Source organism: Asterias amurensis, chromosome 8 (genome assembly GCF_032118995.1).
Source record: "Asterias amurensis chromosome 8, ASM3211899v1".
NCBI classification, from domain to species: Eukaryota; Metazoa; Echinodermata; class Asteroidea; order Forcipulatida; family Asteriidae; genus Asterias; species Asterias amurensis.
In genome coordinates this window covers 18,064,900-18,085,232 of record NC_092655.1, presented here as the reverse complement: position 1 = coordinate 18,085,232, position 20,333 = coordinate 18,064,900, and the positions used below count along the sequence as shown (strand labels likewise).

Sequence of the window (20,333 nt, the reverse complement as noted above, 5' to 3'; positions counted from 1 at the left end):
CAGTGGTTTAATACTTCAGGATTTCTATTGATTAAGTTTGTTTACTAACTGGTTGAATGTTTTTATGAACGGTTCCTTCCCTTCCAGTGGTTTAATACTTCAGGATTTCTATTGATTAAGTTTGTTTACTAACTGGTTGAATGTTTTTATGAATGGTTCCTTCCCTTCCAGTGGTTTAATACTTCAGGATTTCTATTGATTAAGTTTGTTTACTAACTGGTTGAATGTTTTTATGAATGGTTCCTTCCCTTCCAGTGGTTTAATACTTCAGGATTTCTATTTATTAAGTTTGTTTACTAACTGGTTGAATGTTTTTATGAATGTTTACTCCCATTGCTATACTTCAGTATTTCCTTATTTGTTTAGTTTGTCTATTTTTCCATGTTCAGCGGCCTGGAGCATGTTTACATGACTAGGGCGGTATATACATGTGTAAGTTTTGGTACTATTATTATTAGTGACAAGAGGTCAATGCAGAGCGATGCCCATGGTAGCGAGGCTGCAGGATTAGTGCTAAATAGAGGCATCCCTGCATATCAATTTGAAGGAACATGTTGCCTTGGATCGGTCAAATTGGTCTTTGAAAAGCGTTTGTAACCATTTGTTATAAAATGCACTTGGTTAGGAAGATGTATAAAAAGTAGAATACAATGATCCCCACATATTTGCCTCGAAATTGCGTGGTTTTCCTTTTACTTTGCGAACTAACACGGTCGGCCATTTATGGGAGTCAACATAAATGGCCGACTGTGTTTGTCGACGAGGTAAAAGGAAAACTATGCAATTTCGAGTGATACTTATGTGGATCATTATATTCTACTTTTAAAATATCTTTCTAATTATATGCATTCTAACATTTACAAACATTTACACGCTTTTCAAAGAACAACTCTATCGATCCAAGGCAACGTGTTCTTTTAATGAGAGTGCAGAAGCTGGTTAAAAGTTCATAATTCCTTGTGCAGGCCTGCTTTAATCACAATGACACAGCCCCAATATAACCAATGTAGAACAGGGTTGTTTGTTACTTACATCTTGAAATCTTGGCTCTCTGTATTTGAGAATGACGTACATCAAGTACTCGCACACCAGCGCCTTGGATACTTTATTCTCACCGAAGGATGTAAAGCCAAGATGAAGCTGATCAATATCATCCTCCTGGAGAAAGAGACAGAGAAATAAGTATTGGGTTCTTCAAAACCTCAGCTTAGGCTCCGTCACCGAGCTCATGTTGGAAACAATGTAAAAATGTAAACGTTTCATTCATATTTTTGTTAGAGATCGCCTAACATTTCATGGCTGAAAGGGTGTCATGGTTGAGTGGTTCAGAGCATTGAGTTCAAGTTCTGGTGGTTAAGTCATCCGAGGGTTCGAATCCCTGTCATGAAACTTGTGAACTTGAGCAAGATGCTTTCCCATATTTATTTGCTTCTTGGCTTCCTGCAAGGGTAGAGGTATGAAAAAGCCTTAGGAGGGCCAGCGACAGCTCAGGGCTGTACACGATCCACAGGGAGCTGAGAATGATTGCAGGAATACTATTGCCCAACTGACTATCCTTAAATGCCAAACGCATTGATATGATTGTTGTAAAATGCGCTATATAAGAACTATATTATTAGAATTGTTATTAAGGCCATTTCAAGGTGAGGGCTATACCTGATTTGGGTTATCTACCAAATCAACTGTAACGAGGGGCACGTTGCCACCTATACTCCTAGGGCGGAAACAGGGCTACCCAATCACAGTTCATAAAGGCTGTAGGCATGTGTATCATCCGCTATAGGAACTTGGCTGATATAGCAGAATGCACTACATGCACCTTACAAATTGTATACAAAGAAATTATTGTCAGGTGCCTTGCTCAAGCGTTTACAGTGTCATGACCAAGATTTGTCAAAGTCCTGAAATCAGGTAGACTCTGTTTAAAAAAGAATTTCAACAAAAAATAGAACTATTCATTTGAAAAAACTTGTCTTAATAATAATAATAATAATAATAATAATAAGAAACATTTATATAGCGCTCTACGGAGAACAGAGCGCTTTACATGAGACTATGACAACAAAACAAAAGAAAAACAAACAAACTAGGATGGGTGGGGAAAAAGAAATGTCTTGAGGAGGCTTTTGAATTTAGGAGGAGTCTTACATTTAGGAATGGGTAGATAGCGGTTGCGAAGGCTTTAAAGTCTTCCACATACTTCCAGTCAACTCGATCTATAAGATCGCTGATGAGGAGTAAATACCTAAACACTGTTGCATCAAGACTGCCCACAAGGATGTTAGCGAAGATCTGGAGCGCCTGTTAACCCAACAGAGAAAAGATCATGATGAGAGAAACTGTAGTTGAGAAAATTGTATGAAGACGCTAGAAAGATCGAAGACTGATTACAGAGGAGTTACAGAGCACACTGTTTGCGTAATCACGTCAGTGCAAAACAACTCCGGGTAAGGCACAAGTAAACAAAAACTGTCATCAAAGTAATGTGCCCTCCCAGACCCTATTAACAAATGGCAAACATATACAAATACAGAAAACAGAAGTATGAATATAACAAATTAAGATGATGAAATATTACAGTACAGAACGATACAAAAATTTGTAAAGGCATGAAACACCAAACTGACGTATATATTGGGAGATGAGTGTATCATGAAACTGACTTTGACCTTCAAGCCCATCTTTGAGCTGTTCCTTGTACACCATGTACACCATCATACCATGTACAGCAAACAAGTTTTTATGGTCATAGGTTGGTGATTTTTACCATTCTATGACTCAACATTCAAAGAGGCATGGCTTATACATTGTATGTATACATGGTACATGTATATGACCAATATGTCTCACACTCTTCAGTCTCCTGATGAGGATGATTAGAGCAAGCTAGTCAAAGAGTTAAGACCACCGGTCATTACTTGTTAATGTTTACCAATTTATGATCCAACTTTGAAAGAGGCCTGACGATGACTGGAGCAAGCTAGTCCAAATGTTAAGACCAATTAAGAACTCACTCTGTGTCAGTGAATTTAATAATGAGAAGTCCCCTCAATCCAAGAGCTAAAGTAGAAGCCAGAGCGATGTCATACCTTCCACCCAGGAAGTAGTTAATAAGCAGGAAAGTAATTTTTTAGAACTGAGAAGTCTCCCAAATTCCGAACAATCTACATATACATGTACACCGCGATAGTAGAGAAGTCTCCTGAATTCCGAAAAAATCTTCTCTGCGGCAGTAGAATATATAGCGAGACAAGTTCTCAAAATAACATACATGTAATCTACCCAGCCAGTAGATACACACATGGTGGTACCGCAAACCAAATATACATGGCATACCTTATTAACGACAGAGTACTCGATGATTGCTGTTATAAAGTCATGAGCACATAGATACATGACATCCTTCAAAATGTAGCGCTCCGCTAGGAAATCATAAAAACCACTCTGTAAAAAGGATAAAAAATACTTTGTTTTTTAATTTTCTTCGGTGTAAAGGTAAAAATGTATTACATTTATGATAAAAGTAACAGGATTGGAAGGTTTAACAAATCATACACGTACACATGTACATGTAGCTTAAATTCAGTTTGAAACCTTACTGAATATGAAGTACATACTAAAGAACAATTTTGTTTTTACTGTGAAATATTTCCCTCTGAATTTAAGTCACTGTGAGTAACCTAAAAATAATTATAAAAACTGTTTCTTTTTTTTACTCAGAAATCCAGTACAATGTGTTTAAATGCCGACTCACACAACGGAATAAGCCAAATTTTGCACAGGTTTGTTATTTCATGCATGGTTGATCACACAAAATATAGACACTGTCTGCAACTTTTTTTGGCAGCTCTACCAAATCTGTATAATACCTTTAACAGAGCAAATGGGTAGCAGGGTTGCCATGGCTACTTACAAGTACACCAGCTATTTGGTCGCCCTCAAGAGCATGTTCATCCATCCAAAGCTTGTGAGCGTAAAACTGGGACATAATTGAAAGGGTTCTTTTCTATTGATGGGAGAGAGAGAAGAATAAAAAAAATAAAAAGATTAAGTGATGAATATTCAGATATATAATTAGTCAAATTATTACAGGAAATAACCAGAAACAGAACAACAGTACATTGATGTATTTCAGATTTTTTGGAAGAAAGTTGTAAGAAATTTATTAAATACAAAAGTGTTACAGAGTTTTCTGCCTTATGTTTTGACCACAGCAGAGTTTTTCTCAAAGGCTAGAGTAGGTGCCTTCTATATTGTCTATAAAAAACACTCTGCTATGGTTGAAACGTCAGGCCATTAACTATTTTTTTGCAATCTTTGTATTCTTACCATATCAAGAGCTTTGGGGATGGATCTTATCAGACTTGTCCTCTCCTTGTAATCATCCCAAAGATGATCAAAGGCAGTCGTCTGTGGCTAGAATCAAAATGTAAAAGTCATAATTAATTAATAATATGACAAATCCTACTTAATATGATTTTGGGGGTTGAACAAAGAATTGACTAGAGTGGGATTCGAACCAATGACCTCCGGATTAACGCGCCGGCGCTCTACCAACTGAGCTATCTAGCCCTATATTGGTGGTGTCCCTACAATGTGTTTTATCAATATCTTTGTTCGGGGGTGTAATAATAATAATAATAATAAATAACATTTGTATAGCGCTTTCCACAGGCAATTCAAAGCGCTTTTAACAATGTCTGAAAAGATGTGTTCTTAGCCAGGTCTTGAATGAGCTGATCGAGGATGAGTCACGGATGTGAAGAGGGAGCTTGTTCCAGCAAGTTGGTGCAGCTACTGAGAATGCTCTCTGACCATAGCGGGTATTCGTGCGAGGGCCATTGGAAAGTTGAAAATGAATGTTGGAATTGATGAATTGAGTTCTGATAAAGGGCTTGATCACCCCGGCAGACTAAAGCATAATTTTGTTTCAATTTTTCAACAGGAAAAGCAGAACTAAGTTTTGAATTATGACTCAATTATGAAGCGCCTTATTGCTAATGGTTTACCGCGCTAAAGGTGCTACGGCGCAATCAGCTGCCAGTGTAAAAATACTTGTAATTCTGAACTTCAGAGCATTCATTATGAGCTAAACAACATTCTGTGTTACCGACATGTAAACATGAGCTAAACATGGCGGCACCCAAGGGCTACGTGACGTCACTTAACAACTAAAATGGACTTTTGCAAGTCCCAACATTGATTCATTACAAATGTACACCCTGCCTTTAAATAAGTACAAATGCCCCAGTGGAGGCTTTATACTATCAATGAAGACTTAGTTTCCTGACCTGTTGTTCCTGATGGCCCTTCTCAGCCCTTGAGGGAGGCGCACTGTCAGCCAACCCAGGAGTGACGGAATCCCCATGGAAGATGTGCTCCTCTTTGTCTTTGTCTAGGACGGAGTATCGACTACGGATGCGTTTATCGACGGGATCGGAAGCAGGGAGATCGGCAGACTCCGTCAACGTGGAGGCCATCAGTTTTAGCTTGGGCGGTGGATGAGGTTTAAGTCCCCTGGAGGTACAAAATGAGGAGGGACAAAATTTAGGAAAATGTGTCAAGTTGAAAGGAGAATGAGGAGTTGGTACTTGGGTAATAATAAAAATAACAATAACGAGGAAATTGCTAAAGCGCCTTCCCAACGATAAAAAGCGCATATGGTTGAAGAGGTAAGTTTTTAAGTTCTTTCTGAACTGAGAAATGGAGACGGAGTTCCTGAGATGTTGTGGCAAGTCATTCCAGAGCTTTGGAGCCGATGAAGACAAGGACATCTCCCCAGCTTGCTTACTAGTTATTGGGTCGGATAAATTATTTGGTAGATGATGAATGGGTAGTGCGAGTTGGGACGTAGCATTCCAAAGAGTCAGCATGGAGTTTGGCGGATGAGTGACTTGAAGACAAAGAGAAACATTTTGAATGTAGGGTAAAGTTTACCTGAATATCAAACCTATCATCCCCAAAACACTTCAAATCTCTTCAACATCTGTTTTTTCACTTATATAGTCAAGTCCTTCATTCACAGAGATTTGAAAATAGCTATAAACTCTACTGAAATTATTGACAGCAGCATGACCAGTGCCAAATTCATAGAGCTGTTTAAGCAGAGAGCATTGCTTAATTTTGTTTCTGTTAGTCGCACAAATAAACAAGATAACAATTCCAGGTTGTACAAGTGACATTGTATTTTGGCTGGTAACTTTTTTCTGGTGAGCATAATTTTATTGTGCTTAGTTACTGTTTGTGCTTAAGCAGTTCTATGGAATTGGGTGCAGGAGTGTAGGGGGGGGAGGGAACCCAACTCAGTTTTCTTGAACCCCCCCTCCCCCCCTCCTCAAATGAGATCAAGACAAAACATTAATCCAAGTTCAGGTAATTTTTTCTGAGATTACTTACGATTTGTCCCCCCTTCGTACCGGTATCCGTACCCCTGGTCTGGACAGCTTGATGTGGGAGCAGTTGTGTGGTAGATTGACAATCTTCTCACCGTTCACTTTGTGCGGACATAGAACAGTCTAAGGACATGAAGGAGAAAGAAAAGACATCATCTAATATTAATAGTTTAGTCACCAGTCTCAAAGGGTCCTGCCGTTGTTTCACCTAACTTTTCCTAACTTAGGATTAATCTTAAGACTTAGGATGAGTTCAGTTCCGTATCCAAATACGTAGGACGCATCAAACCCATCCTAAGTTATGACGGGTAACTCGTCCTAACTCAAACTGGGATTAATCCTAGCGTTTCGTGAAATCGGCTGCAAGTACTTTTTTGAAAGACACAAAACACAATGTTCACAGGTTGAAAACAAACTCACAGAGTTTGAAGATAATGATGGTAGAATAATACTTGCTGAGGTGCTTCATTTTTGAGAAATGAGTAAAACAAGTCACAAAAATAATCTTCGTCTCAGGAGACAGACATTATTTTAGCATGTAAAAAGCATTTTCATGACATTGTTTTACTTATTTCTCAAAAACTAGTAATATTTTAAGGGAAGCTTTCGACCATCATGAATGTAAATATTTGGACACTGTGTTTTGTGTTACAAAAAGTACCGAAATCGTTCAAAAAATGAACACAATAAAAACGTTATGTTTATGTAAGAAGCCTACATCAACCTTTGATAGTCCAGCCCCCAACCTGTTGAACAATTTTTGCCAATCACTCTAATAGAACACAACCCGACACTGCTTCTTTTCGATCACATCATAACATTTTTCAGTCAGGCAAAATAATCATTAGACTCCCTCGAGGTTTCTGTTCAGTGAATAGTTGTCTGTACCAGCGCTATACAATTTTTTTAATTTTTGTTTTACCAAAGTAATAGAAGTCACCGGCCATGTGAGGTTTCATTGGAATTTTACCTGTACAAAATAATTTTTGTTTTAAGGTATGTTTTTATTGTACTGATTGTGTGTAAAGGTTGTATATTTATTGTTTTGTATTCAGGGATTCATACATACATACATACATACATTGTACATATACATACATATTATACATACATGTATATAACTAAATATTATTTATAAAGTGCTTTTTTTGTTTACATCAAGATCAAAGCGCTGAGAAGAGCAAAACCAACGGAACTATAAATACAACAAATTACATCGGATACAAGTGAGTTTTGAGATATTTTTTGAACAATGTCGAAGAGTTACAATTTCTGATGTGTAATGGGAGTTATAATGTGAAACCAATACTTCAAATTCCTGTGATTGTTTTTAATCATTGGCCCAATAAACCATTCTGATTTTAACTACTATTATTACTTCCTAACCTTTTCTCCACAACTGGTGCAGAATTTGGCGTCTTTCAGTTCGTGCCACGTCTTCTTGTGGTTAGTGGAGGTGTAGATCATCACGCTGTACTTGCTCAGGATGGATTCCTGGGGTACGAAGGGGTCCATTTCACTACTCAGGAGGTCAATATTATCAAAATTATCAGCCACTCCTGAGATATCAGAGTCTGGAAAATATAGAGGACGTTTCTTCAGCCATTTATTTTTTTCAATAAATAATTTTTTTTAAATAATAAAAATAATTTCTCACAAAGACGGTCAGACGGTCATGATCAAAACGTCGAGTTGAAACCAACGGTTCTTTTCAGAACCACCCAAAATCATTAACAGATACTCATTACATGGTGTTACCGTAAACCTTTCCATATAATAATAATAATAATATGAAGCTGGCATTTATAGAGTGCCTTTTCTAGGGTTTCCAATACAGGATTTTGTTTTATCTATTGTATTTGATTCGTCTTCCTGCGTGTTCTGCACACATGACTTCATTGCTCTCATTCAGGTTCGTTGTCGTCATTCTGTTTCATTTTAGCCCATCAGAGAGGCACACTGTCAGCACACATTTACAATCCATTGTCTTAGCCGCAGGGTCTCAAAAGACATATAACTTAAGCGATGTTTAAAACTTTGCACAGTGTGGATCAAAGTATAATTGTGAGTTCAACCATGTATAAAAACTTGTTGAGGAGAAGTGTTAGTTCTGTTGGTCGCTTCATCATTCTTTTCAGAAACCATCACCTCTCCTGAAAGAGTTTAAAGAGACACGTTGCCTTGAATTGGTTGAGTTGGTTCAGCCTTTGGAACCATTTGTTATAAAAACGAAGTACAATGTACATGTAGTGGGAAAGATTTTTTTGAAGTAGAATAAAACGATCCACACAAATATGCCTAGAAATTGCATGGTTTTCCTTTTACTTTGCGAACTAATACGGTCGGCCATGATATGGAGTCAAAAACTTAATTCCACCAATCGTCGGGCCATTTTAATTCATGACGTATAAGGAAAACCCTGCAACTTTGACTTAACCGCGGCTTATTTGTATGGATATTATTATCTAATTTTAAAAACATTTTTCCACGGTTTTAAACTCATTTCATCGACCAACTCAACCGAATCCAAGGCAACTTGTCCCCTTTAACCATGACTGAACCTACAACTTTATTTTTAAAACATACCTTTTCCAGTTGCGCTGGAAACCTTCTCCTCCCCATATGAGTACCCTCCTTCTAAGGAGCTCCCACCTGCGATACTAGGCTCCTTGAAGGCGACACTACGGGCGCGGCTGGGCGTCTTGCCGTTCGTCCTAGGCCTCTCGATGTGCTCCATCTGCTGCTCGATGGCATCCTTGTGCTGTCGGATCATATCCAGCTCTATGTTCAGGGAGGTGATGGTTTGCTGGAAGTGGTCCTGGGCCGTAGTCAACTGCAATAGAAAGATATACTTGTGATAAAAGAGTTGATAATAAAATTAATGTATACTTGGTTTGCGGTAACACCATGTGTGTATCTACTTGCCAGGTAGAGTTGTTCTTAGGGAACTGTCTTGCTTTATTCTACTGTCGCGGAGTAGATAAACGGAGGTTCGGGAGTCTTCTCAGTTCTGAAAAGAACTGTCCTGCTTTTTAACTATTACCAGGGCGGATGGTATAGAAATTAGACTGGACTACTACTTTAGCTTACAGGATTGTAATTAACTGTACTGCCGCGGAGTCAGTTCTGAATTGGTCTCAACGTTTCGACTAGCTTGCTCTAGTCATCGTCAGGAGACTGCAAGACAGTTCCCTAAGAACAACTCTACCTGGCAAGTAGATACACACATGGCGTTACCGCAAACCAAATATACATTGATACCTCACCATGCAATGCCTCAAATCATATATAATAAAATTACTTATTCAACTCAATTCAATCCAATTCAATGTATTTTGTTCAAATATTTGTAGCCAAAGGCTAAACTACAATTGAATTTCCAAGGTAAAAAACATCAGGATTACATACATCAAAGGAAAATATATACAAAACATTAAACCACCATAAAATTTAAAAAAAGAATGAAGGAGATTGGCAATTGCAATAGTGGCATGGTATAAATAATGCCTATCAAAAGAAACACAAAGTTACAAACTTTAACGTAAATTAGCTTAACTTATTTAATGAAAGGGCAAACTTCAGTTTGAATTGAATCGGGATTAATTATATATTGTGAAATTTTTCCATAGCACAAACTGGCAAGTCCATCTAAAGAATTTGCACAACATCAGATTCATTAGTACAAAGGGTTTTAAAACAAAATACTTAAAGTATTTATTTAAAACACAAAGGTTCTAGGAAAGAGAACTAAATCACTATAATAGCCAATAACCTCATGACGATAAGATGATGGAGGAGGTTTCAGTTTTAGATGTGGGAGGAAAATCCCAGATAATTATTCCGGGGAAAAATACAAGCAATCAGGTAAGGACTGAGAAATTCGCAAAGTGCCCCTGCAGTATTCAAAACTGGGTTCTAGAGGTAATGCAGAAAGCAAGAATAAAGAACACTATGCCAACATGTAAGCTTCAACTTTCCAATTGCTGCAATAGATTTTCTATTTTAATCAGTATGCTCCGATCTTCAGGAGAATTAATCATCTTCATTTCTCCTGGACTGAAACGTTGAGTCGTCAACCACCGGTTCTTTTCAGAACCGACACTACTCAAAAAGAGATACTCACATGGGGTTCATGCAAACCTCCCTTAGTTATATACAAAACCAGGCTCTGGCTGATTTCATGCGCGCAATGTTCTTTGGGACACCAACTCTTTTCTGTTTCAGGGCAACACCATTGGAACCCGCTCCCGCCTAGCCTTCGGCAGGAAAGCTTCCTCACCAACTTCAAATCACAACTAAAAACTCTTCTTTTGTGTCAATGCTAACTCTGTTTGGATAACTAATTCACATCTTTTTGATTTGTACCAAGACTGTACTGCAGTTACAACATCATAACCTGCACCAGGAGTGTCAAGTTGACAGACATGGCACGGTTACAAGTGGCCATTAATATTATTACTACCACCATGCTAGGTTTCAAAATTGCTTCAGCACCCCTCACCTCAGCGTATTGTAAACCTTATTCAGCACCCCTCTATGTCTATTGTAGACAATGCTACGGCAGAAGTCAAGTAACCAGACCCAAATTGCTTCAGCACCCCTCACCTCAGTGTCCAACCTCTCCAGCTCCATCTCCTCCTCGTCGTAATCGCTCTCCATCAGACTTCCCTCGTTGGTGTCCCTGAAGACCTTTTGTTGGAGCTCCGCCTTGTGAGCCTCCATGAAGGACTCAAACTCCTCGATGGTTTGATTCTGGACCTCAAGGAGCTGCGTCTCGATCTTCTTGGCCGACTCGAAGTTGGTCAGGAGGTGGTTCTGTAGACAAAACAAGGAATTATTTTATTATTATGTATTCATGGTATAATGAAGTGAACTAAATCACAGTAGCTTGCAAGCCTGAGGTACCAGCAGCCGATTTCACGAAACGCTAGGATTAATCCTAACTCGAGTTAGGACGAGTAACCCGTCCCAACTTAGGATGGGTTCAATGCGTCCTACTTATCTGGATATGGAACTGAACCCGTCCTAAGTCCTAAGATGAGTCCTAAGTTAGGAAGAGTTTGGTGAAATCAACGGCAGGACCCGGTATCACAGAGGTGCTTAGGAAGAAAATTTAACATCATTGCAGTAACTGCTGCTAAAATATAGGATTAAAACTGCCTCTAGCTATCGGGAAAGCTATCGTAAAACCCCTGCTCTAGATATGCAAGGGTATTGGGTTTGAATCCCACCTGAGTAATTATTGCCTAGGATTTTTTTCCCAGAACCCGGGAAAGTACTGAGTATACAGTGCTAACACACATCGGTGTTTATGGGTGTACCAAAATGAGTATTCTTTATCCCTGATGCAAATTTAATATCTAAGAAAATATTGCATAGAAAATTTCTGCTATGCAAAAATGATCCTGATATTTTGACTGGTAACCATATTCTGGTTAGCATAACTTTGTTGTGCTTAGCTACTTTTTGCACTTAAGCATTCTTTGAAATTGGGACATGTAAACAAGGGTGTTTGCTTTGTGAAACAGAAACATTGGGGGTGACCCACACTTTTCCAAAATTTTCTGTCTTGTTTACATTCACTACCAATTCCAGTACAAAGCAATTAAAGGCAGTGGACACTTTTGGTAATTACTCAAAATAATGATCAGCATAAAACCTTACTTGGTAACATGTAATGCGGAGAGGTTGATAGTATAAAACATTGTGAGAAACGGCTCCCTCTGAAGTGACGTAGTTTTCGAGAAAGAATTCATTTTTCATGAATTTGATTTTGAGACCTCAAGTTTAGAATTTGAGGTCTCGAAACCAAGCATCTGAAAGCACACAACTTCGTGTGACAAGAGTGTTTTTTTTCTTTCATAGTTATCTCACAACTCCGACGACCAATCAAGCTCAAATTTTCACAGGTTTGTTATTTTATGCATAATTATGTTGAGACACACCAAGTGAGAAGACTGGTCTTTGACAATTACCAACAGTGTCCAGTGTTTTTAAAGTCTCTGTACACTCTGATAATCAGAAACACAAGAGCTCGAGTCTACTGCGACGGACCGTTTGGCAACAACACACAACATTAAAACAAAAACATTTCTACTTGAGGTCCTTATGTTATTTTAAAATTTGCAATGTCATGCATAACACAGATACAGTTTCTTAGAAATAGAAATTAAAAATACTTCTGACAAACGTAACAATTTTGTTTACCTTTTTGTTTGCGAAGACAGATCTCTTTGATTTCCTTGAAGTGTATTTGTCCTCTTCAATCTTCAGATTGAAAGCTGAATACAAATAAATAAACAAAATAACTAAATAGACAAAATCTTATTTAATCTTAATTAACAAAACAGAGTTTAAGGTTGCACCGAGTAGATTCTCTTACAAATCTGTCACAAAAATTTATAGTTGACACTCCAAAGGAAGTCTAGTGTTACTACTCACTACATGACAGACCCCTTGCATTGCAAAGCTTTTAAAGTTTGAAAGGGCTGGCCGTTACTCCCTGTGGCATGCCCCCGGCAAATAGACTAGTGAGAAAGGGGCTTCCCCCTAAGTGGCATGCATTTAAGCAACACTGGATGTAGTTTGAAGAATTCCAATTGAAAACTCACCTGTGATCGAACAATACATTGTGCCAGACATCAATCAAATCTACGCGTATCTACATGTACATGTGTAGCAAATGGCCTGATTGGGTCAATAGATATGCATGGTGCTACCACAAACCTCTCCTCGAAAATCTAATAGTGGTAGCTTCATATGTAACGCTCGTCTCCCCCCCCCCTTCTCTTTACAATAAGAGCACTGGGTACTTTCTCATGCATTACACAACACACGGGACCAACAGCTTTATGTACCATCCGTAGGACGCAGCAATGATGGTGAAGTGTCTCGCTTAAGGACACAAGTGTCATGACCAGGACTTAAACTCTGATAAACAAAAACATCAGAGCTCGAGTCCAGTGCTCTTATCCGCTCGGCCAAGACACGCCACAAACTCACCATCCTGTAGTGCATCATATCCTTTCTTGTACTGCGTCAGAAACTCTGTCTCCTTCTCCAGGGCTGCTACTCTTTCTTGGAGTTTGCGTCTTTGGAATTCTAAGTTTTCTCTCTCTCTGTCTGTGTCTTCTTGCAGCTCATCGATTTCTAGCTGAAGTCTTCGGAAAACAAAAAGACATGTTTTGATGAAATTAGATAGGTCATGTAGAGCCCTGGTTTAAAGTTAATAGAATTTCCACCCAAAAATGTAAGGAGCCTATACACTAAACCTCCCCCCCCCCCCCCTCCCAGTGGCACGTATTAAGATCCCACGCATAGTATACTCCTTCAACCAAAATAACAATTTGCTTGTATAAAAGTTGGACAATAACTACTTTGGCCTGAATTCATATTTAGGAGGGCAAGGCTGGTTTAAATTTGAAAAAAGCACATTCATTGGAAAATCTATCAGATCTATGGAAATATTAAACATGGGTATAAGGCCAGCCAAGACCATAGCAACAACGGTTATGATCTCTGTGTAGTTACACTACACCCAAATTTCATACTCATTCCTTATCGTTGAAAACATAAACTTTGCTTCTTTATGCAATCATTTAAAAAATTAATCAAGGGGTGAGGGAAACATACAGCAAAAAAATACAGAAAACACCTCCCAAAATAATAAAAACGCAATGGACAAACAAAGACATCCAAAATTACCTCTCCATCTCAACTTCTCCATCTTCAATTTTCTGCAGTGCGTCTGTGATCTCATCTTTGAGCTCAGCAATCTTAGCCTTCTGAGAGGAAATGACTGACATCGCATCTTCATGCTGCTGCGTTTTGTCCGAGAGACGCTTCATTAAAACGTCAATTTCTTCTCTAAGTGTGGCTGCTTCCTCATTTCTTTAAATCCAAACATTTATTTAAAGAAAAATTAATAGTTGCTTCTTGGAAAGCGCTCACATCCATCACTAACATGACTAAGTGACGATTATGGCACTCCAAGGTTAGTCCATTTATTTCATTCCTTAAAGGCACTGGACTCTATTGGTAATTACTCAAAATAATTGTAATAAAAAATCACAGTACTTGGAAACGAGCAATGGAGAGCTGTTGATAGTATAAAACATCATGAGGAACGGCTCCCTCTGAAGTAATGTAATTTTTTAGAAAGAAGTAACTTCTCAGTAAAATATTTAAATTGAACTCAAGACTTCACGCGTGAGGTCTTGAAATCAAACATCTGAAAGTACACAACTTCGTGTGACAAGGAGGTTGTTTTTTCTTCCATTGTTATCTCGCAACTTCGACAACCAATTGAGCTCAAATTTTCACAGGTTTGTTATGTTGTGCATAAGTTGAGATACAACAAGTGAGAAGACTGGTCTTTGACAATTACCAACAGTGTCCAGTATCTATATAAACCATCTTAGCTCCCTTTGAAACTATTCATCTATTTCTACTTAATTGCTTACAAATGTACAGTGTATAATGTTACACTTAAATATACCTGGGGTGGATTTCACAAAGAGATAAGACTAGTCTTAAGTCTTATCTCTAGTTAGGACAAGTTACTCGTCCTATCTTAGGACTATCCATACGTTTTTTATATCTCCTAGGAATAGTCCTAAGTTAGGAATAGTCCTAAGTCTTTGTGAAATCGACCCCACAGTTCATGTTAAAGTTGCATTGTCATTTAGCCTTCGAGAAAGACTCTGTTATGATCGAAGCGTCAGGCCAGTAACTGTTTTTTATATTTATACCAAAGGTCCTTTTGGTTGGTGAACAGTTTGCAATCAGTTATAGTTCTATTTATACCTCTCAGCATAGACTCTTTGAACCATGCATACTTCTCCAGTAGGATTTGAACCCACGATCTTTGCAGATCTACATGTAGAGCAGTGTCTTTCCATAGAGCAAGGTTTCCAACTAGAGCACCAAGGTTGACCAATGGACCTTTATCATTGCCTCCATCTTGGTCATGTTCCTCGTATCGCATAACAATAACAAATGCAAAAATAATCACTTTGCAAATAGGGAACCAGACTATTTTGTCCTTCCAGCCTTGGTTTGGTAACATTGATATCAATGGATGAAACTCAAGAGCACCATGAAAAAGGTCAATAGCTAGAGGTGTTTGAATTTAACAAAAATATTGAGATGGTTTTTTTTACCTCTCAGCATAGACTCTTTGGACCAAAGTGAAGAATGGAATCCTCTGAATGTATCGTTGGTCTTCTTCCTTCTTATCGGTGACTACATTGGTTGCAGTGCTGTAGGATGTATGGGTCTCCTTGGAGCTTGTGTACTGATCGCTATAGACAGCCTCTGTGTGGTATAAAGGAATAACAATAATAGTAATAATAAAAGTGGCTTCTTACATAGCGCGCATATCTGTCAATCAGTGACAATCCTGACGCTGTAACATACAGTATTCCCGGCAAGGTATGTGGGACTAAGTTTGAATTATGAGACTTAAATGAGCACTGAGCACCATGAATAGTTTAAAATGGGCTGTGGCACAAAATGGGTTATTTTACTTGCCTTACAAAACACTCTGGACCAACTGCTCTACTTCCCATCCAAAGGACAAAGCGCAATGGTTTCAAGTGTCTTGCGGAAACATCTGTCTCCTTAAGGACACAGCTATTACGACTTGGACTCAAACCCACACTCTGCTGATCAGAAACACCAGAGTTTGAATACAGTGCTCCTACCACTAGACCATGAAACGCCATAGGCCTTATTAAAGGAACATGTTGCCTTCGATCGGACGAGTTGGTCAAAACAAAAGCGTTTGTAACCGTTTTGTATATAATGCATATGGTTGGAAAGATGTTTTAAAAGTAGAATACAATGATCCACACAAGTTTGCCTCGAAATTGCGTGGTTTTCCTTCTACTGTGAGAACTAACACGGTCGGCCATTTCTGGGAGTCAAAATTTTGACCCCCATAAATGGCCGACGTGTTAGTCGACGAGGTAAAAGGAAAACCACGCAATTTCGAGGCATGTTTGTGTGGATTATTGTATTCTACTTTTACAACATCTTTCTACCCATATGCATTTTATAAAAAACGGTTACAAACGCTTTTCAAAGACCAACTCGACCGATTCAAGGCAACGTGTTCCTTGAAAGTCAACTATTTTTAAGTAACATTCTCTAACAAAATAACCTTTAAAAATGTATAAGAACAAGCGCATGAAGTGTTGCAAGCTATGCCAAACCTCAAAACCTGACAATCAAATGGCCAAGCGGGTAAGAGTACCACACTCGAGCTGTGGTGTTCCTGTTTAGCAGAGTGTGAACTTGAGTATCAGTCGTAACATTTACAGTGTTTTTTGCACCTTGCATATAAACCGTTACATGGTACTATGATAAAAATGAGTAGGTCTCATACTACAAAAAAGTAGCTTCACAATAACTTGCAGAAAAACACTGAGTGATGGATATGAGAACGATCAACTGAAAAAGAAAAGCAAAAATTATCCCCTCATCTCTTACCAAATAGTTCATCTCGAACCATTGCCAGGACCTTCTTGAAGATACCAAGCTGCGGCAGGACCTGATCGAAGACGTCAAAAAGCATCTGAGCTCTCTCTGGAGACAGTGACTGCTTCTCCTGCTGTCGGACTTCCATCAATCGAGTCTCAAACACCTTGGCTGAAGAAAATATAAAAATTGTGGGAAACGTAAGAAAACAGTTTGCTCAAGTTTTCCATGATAAAAGGGCACATCACTACGATTTTTTTTGTATTAATGTTTTTTTTTACTTTTGCCTTTTATAGTATAAATGAAGAGTTATGTCCGCTATTAAAAATAAATAAATAAATAAACATGAAATTACAGGCCTGAAGTGGTTCAGTTTGTTAGTAGGCCTATTCCTCCTCTTGAAGTTGAACTTTGAAGTAGTCATTTCTTGTGACTAAGCAGCTTCAAAATGACGTGTAGCTTTTGGTAAATCATGTAAACCCTCCCCTGCCTGACCAAAAGTATGCGTCAAAAAGTCAGTTAGATGCATAACTTGTTGTCTTTGTAACCCAATTCCGACCATGCAGCTTAATTTATAACTGCCATTGACTATAAATGTTTGTTTGTTTGTTTGTTTTTTGCTTGTTTGTTTGTTTGAATGATCTTCCCATTTTTATAGTTTAATCAACCCTATCTACCTGTGCCAGTAAGACAAAAAGTTAGCACTGTCAGTGGGAAAATACTTACTTACTACTCCTGGAACTATTTCGGTTTCGTCCGGCTATCGTCTCCCGTAACCTCATAGGTTTATATCTCTCACGCATAAAACGATGATGGTTCAATGCATTTTAGAATCACAAATCTCTCTTCTTTTTTGTTTTAATCTCACCAAAATTAGGCTGTATGTGTCCTTTGATATCTCAATGTCCGAGGGGACGACCAGAGAATCCGCATCTGGGAATCAGACGCGTGTCCATATGTTTTTGTACACAAAGCACGGATCAAGTTTTTTTTTATTCTAGAACGAACGTGTGCAGATAATTCTCCACGTTTGTCCTGGGAAAAAAAAAAAATATGCACACGCTCGTCACGTGTCGTGACTTTGCGATGCATTTGGCAGAGTTCGGGGACAATCAGCATTTGTAGTGTAGTGGTAAAACGGAGTAGTTGGGGACTGAATTACGGTAAGAATTTATAATTTTTTAAAGAATTTTGAGATTGCGGAGTGGATTCTCTGGTCGTCCCCTCAGACATTGAGATATCAAAGGACACATAGGCCTAGAGCCTAATTTTGGCGAGATTAAAACAAAAAAGAAGAGAGATTTGTGATTCCAAAATTCATTGAACCATCATCGTTTTACGCGTGAGAGATATAAACCTATGAGGTTACGGGAGACAATAGCCGGACGAAACCGAAATAGTTCTAGGAGTACTTACTTACTATCTATTCATCAGAAGTTGTATTGTAACCTTCCTTGATCTACAATGTAGTATGTTGTCATTGTACAAATTCTTCAATACAACTATTGAGTTTTGGATCTAAAGATCGAGCTTGGAAATTCATCCAGCCCTCTCTTGCCAGGCTACTTTTGCCTTGGTGACCCTATAACTATTTTATCAAGTTCCCCATCAGAGATCAAACTTTAAAAAACAAGCTTCTCAATCCCGTTGGAATTTGATAAATGGATTATCCTGTCCCTCCTCACTCAATTTTTTAAAAGATGGAAATCAACTCCATTCCTGAAGTGAAAGGGAAGTTATAATTGTCTAAAAAACGTGTCATGTGTTTTCAGTAGGATAACAGGAAAATTTTTCACAATCAAAAATTGAATGTTTTTTTTTTTCAAATCATCTATATCAATTTTTTAACAATAACACTAACACTTCATGGTGTATTGGAATTTTTTTAAGTTTTGGTTTTACGTTGCGAGGGACAGTCCGCCATTAACAGTGCTTATGCACTCACACATTGGAGCAACGTCATATGTTTTCACACCTTTCATTGGTTGGTATTTTATTGAATATTCAGAAGCTAGTATGGCGTGCAAAATAAATCAAAAATATTATTCAATTACTACTTAACAAATTTTATTACATTTTTTCCTAAGGCATTATGGCTCATATATTAGAATCCACAGCATTATGTACGTATCAGATTAAGGCATGAAAGAAAAACACCCCACCTCCCTTGAAGCACTCACACTTCATAACAATCCGTTTTCTCCCATTTCAGACCAGTAATGTTTGGTTTTGGAGATTAGAAACCAATCTATGATATTTTCTCTTTAATGTCTGTAGACTTAATATTTATTTATTACACTTATCGGAATTTATTACAGTATGCAGTTAATCAAAAAAACTTTTTTTTGTCATTTTCACTTAAAATATGCAAATTTTTTCCCCATATTGGCACACCATACAATCCCAAATAGTAACCACCTCACGTGATCCATCTAGTGACTAAAGCAGAATGAAACTCAATCTAGCAGTTAGTAATTTTGTTTTGAACTTTCGAGGTTGGATGATGTTTCTTTGACTAATTTGAATGTTGGCATAACAATGCACTAGTGATTTGTACAAAAAATCAATCATTTTATAAATGTTTGAGCATAACCAACGACAGGAAACTTTATTCTCAGCATGATTAAGCCTGATGAAAATACAGACCGTGAGTAAACTGCATAGCTTCTGTCACCGGTGCAGCTTGCACAATCTCGCGGTAAACGGGAATCGAAGTTGGGGACCGAAAACACATGAGGGTCGATAACGTATGACGCTACGATAACAACTTCAACTACATATCATGTGGGGAATGTGGAAGGGAGAATAGGGCCGGCAACATGGGAGGAAGACCAGCAATCAGATAGCATGGAGGCATGTTATGCAGGCAATTCACAGGCAGTGCAGCCAGCTGTCTACTCTAAGTAAGATGAGAGGGGCATGCATCTGTGCATGCAGCCATGCAAAGTTGCAGCTGCAGCAGCAGGGATAGGGAATTCGGAAAGGTGTCCGTAGATCAATTAATTATCACTAAGTAATACAACCTACCAGGAGAATAGCCATCTAACACATTCATTGTTCCTCCACTGGAGTCCATCTTTCGGTAAATACTTCCACACGAAGGAAAACACTCAGAGTTTAGGGTTAAAGTAAAAAACAAGAAGTAAAACCATCGATCGAAACTCCGCTACACACCGCTTCCATCAGAGACAAGTTGCCAACATAAACATTAAGTAGCGCTGTAGGGCGCCCTCCATTGACGGGTCTGAACGACTTCCCAAGGGCTCTCTTAGTCACAACTTGATGGTTGAGGCATTATTAATACATGGTTGATGAGGCTTCTGAAATTTTACGCAACCGATCCTGCATCAGTAGTTATGTCAATAGGATCACGGCTGTGGCATCAATGACGGTGAAGAAACCCTTCAAACTAAATCATTTCCTCCAAAACCGTTCTAGCCAATTTGTATTAAGTCTATAGTA

General features: G+C 38.4%; 1 protein-coding gene across 4 annotated transcripts in view; it reads right to left on the bottom strand.

Moving 5' to 3' along the window:
• LOC139940433 (uncharacterized) overlaps positions 1-20,333 on the bottom strand; it is a 102,188-nt gene that overhangs the window by 13,819 nt on the left and 68,036 nt on the right. For 2 of the 4 annotated variants that reach the window (XM_071936674.1, XM_071936675.1), the window contains exons 1-16: positions 19,899-20,051; positions 16,884-17,042; positions 15,554-15,707; positions 14,097-14,282; positions 13,395-13,552; positions 12,600-12,673; positions 10,998-11,207; positions 8,979-9,225; positions 7,779-7,966; positions 6,397-6,515; positions 5,292-5,517; positions 4,330-4,416; positions 3,914-4,006; positions 3,337-3,444; positions 2,149-2,301; positions 1,033-1,158 (exon numbers count right to left, since the gene is read on the bottom strand). In XM_071936674.1, coding sequence (XP_071792775.1) covers positions 1,033-1,158; positions 2,149-2,301; positions 3,337-3,444; positions 3,914-4,006; positions 4,330-4,416; positions 5,292-5,517; positions 6,397-6,515; positions 7,779-7,966; positions 8,979-9,225; positions 10,998-11,207; positions 12,600-12,673; positions 13,395-13,552; positions 14,097-14,282; positions 15,554-15,707; positions 16,884-17,042; positions 19,899-19,947 — 2,337 coding nt within the window. In that variant the 5' untranslated portion in view covers positions 19,948-20,051. Of the gene's footprint in view, positions 1-1,032; positions 1,159-2,148; positions 2,302-3,336; positions 3,445-3,913; positions 4,007-4,329; positions 4,417-5,291; positions 5,518-6,396; positions 6,516-7,778; positions 7,967-8,978; positions 9,226-10,997; positions 11,208-12,599; positions 12,674-13,394; positions 13,553-14,096; positions 14,283-15,197; positions 15,296-15,553; positions 15,708-16,883; positions 17,043-19,898; positions 20,052-20,333 lie in introns of those variants that run through there. The other 2 variants (XM_071936676.1, XM_071936677.1) reach the window with 2 other exon arrangements.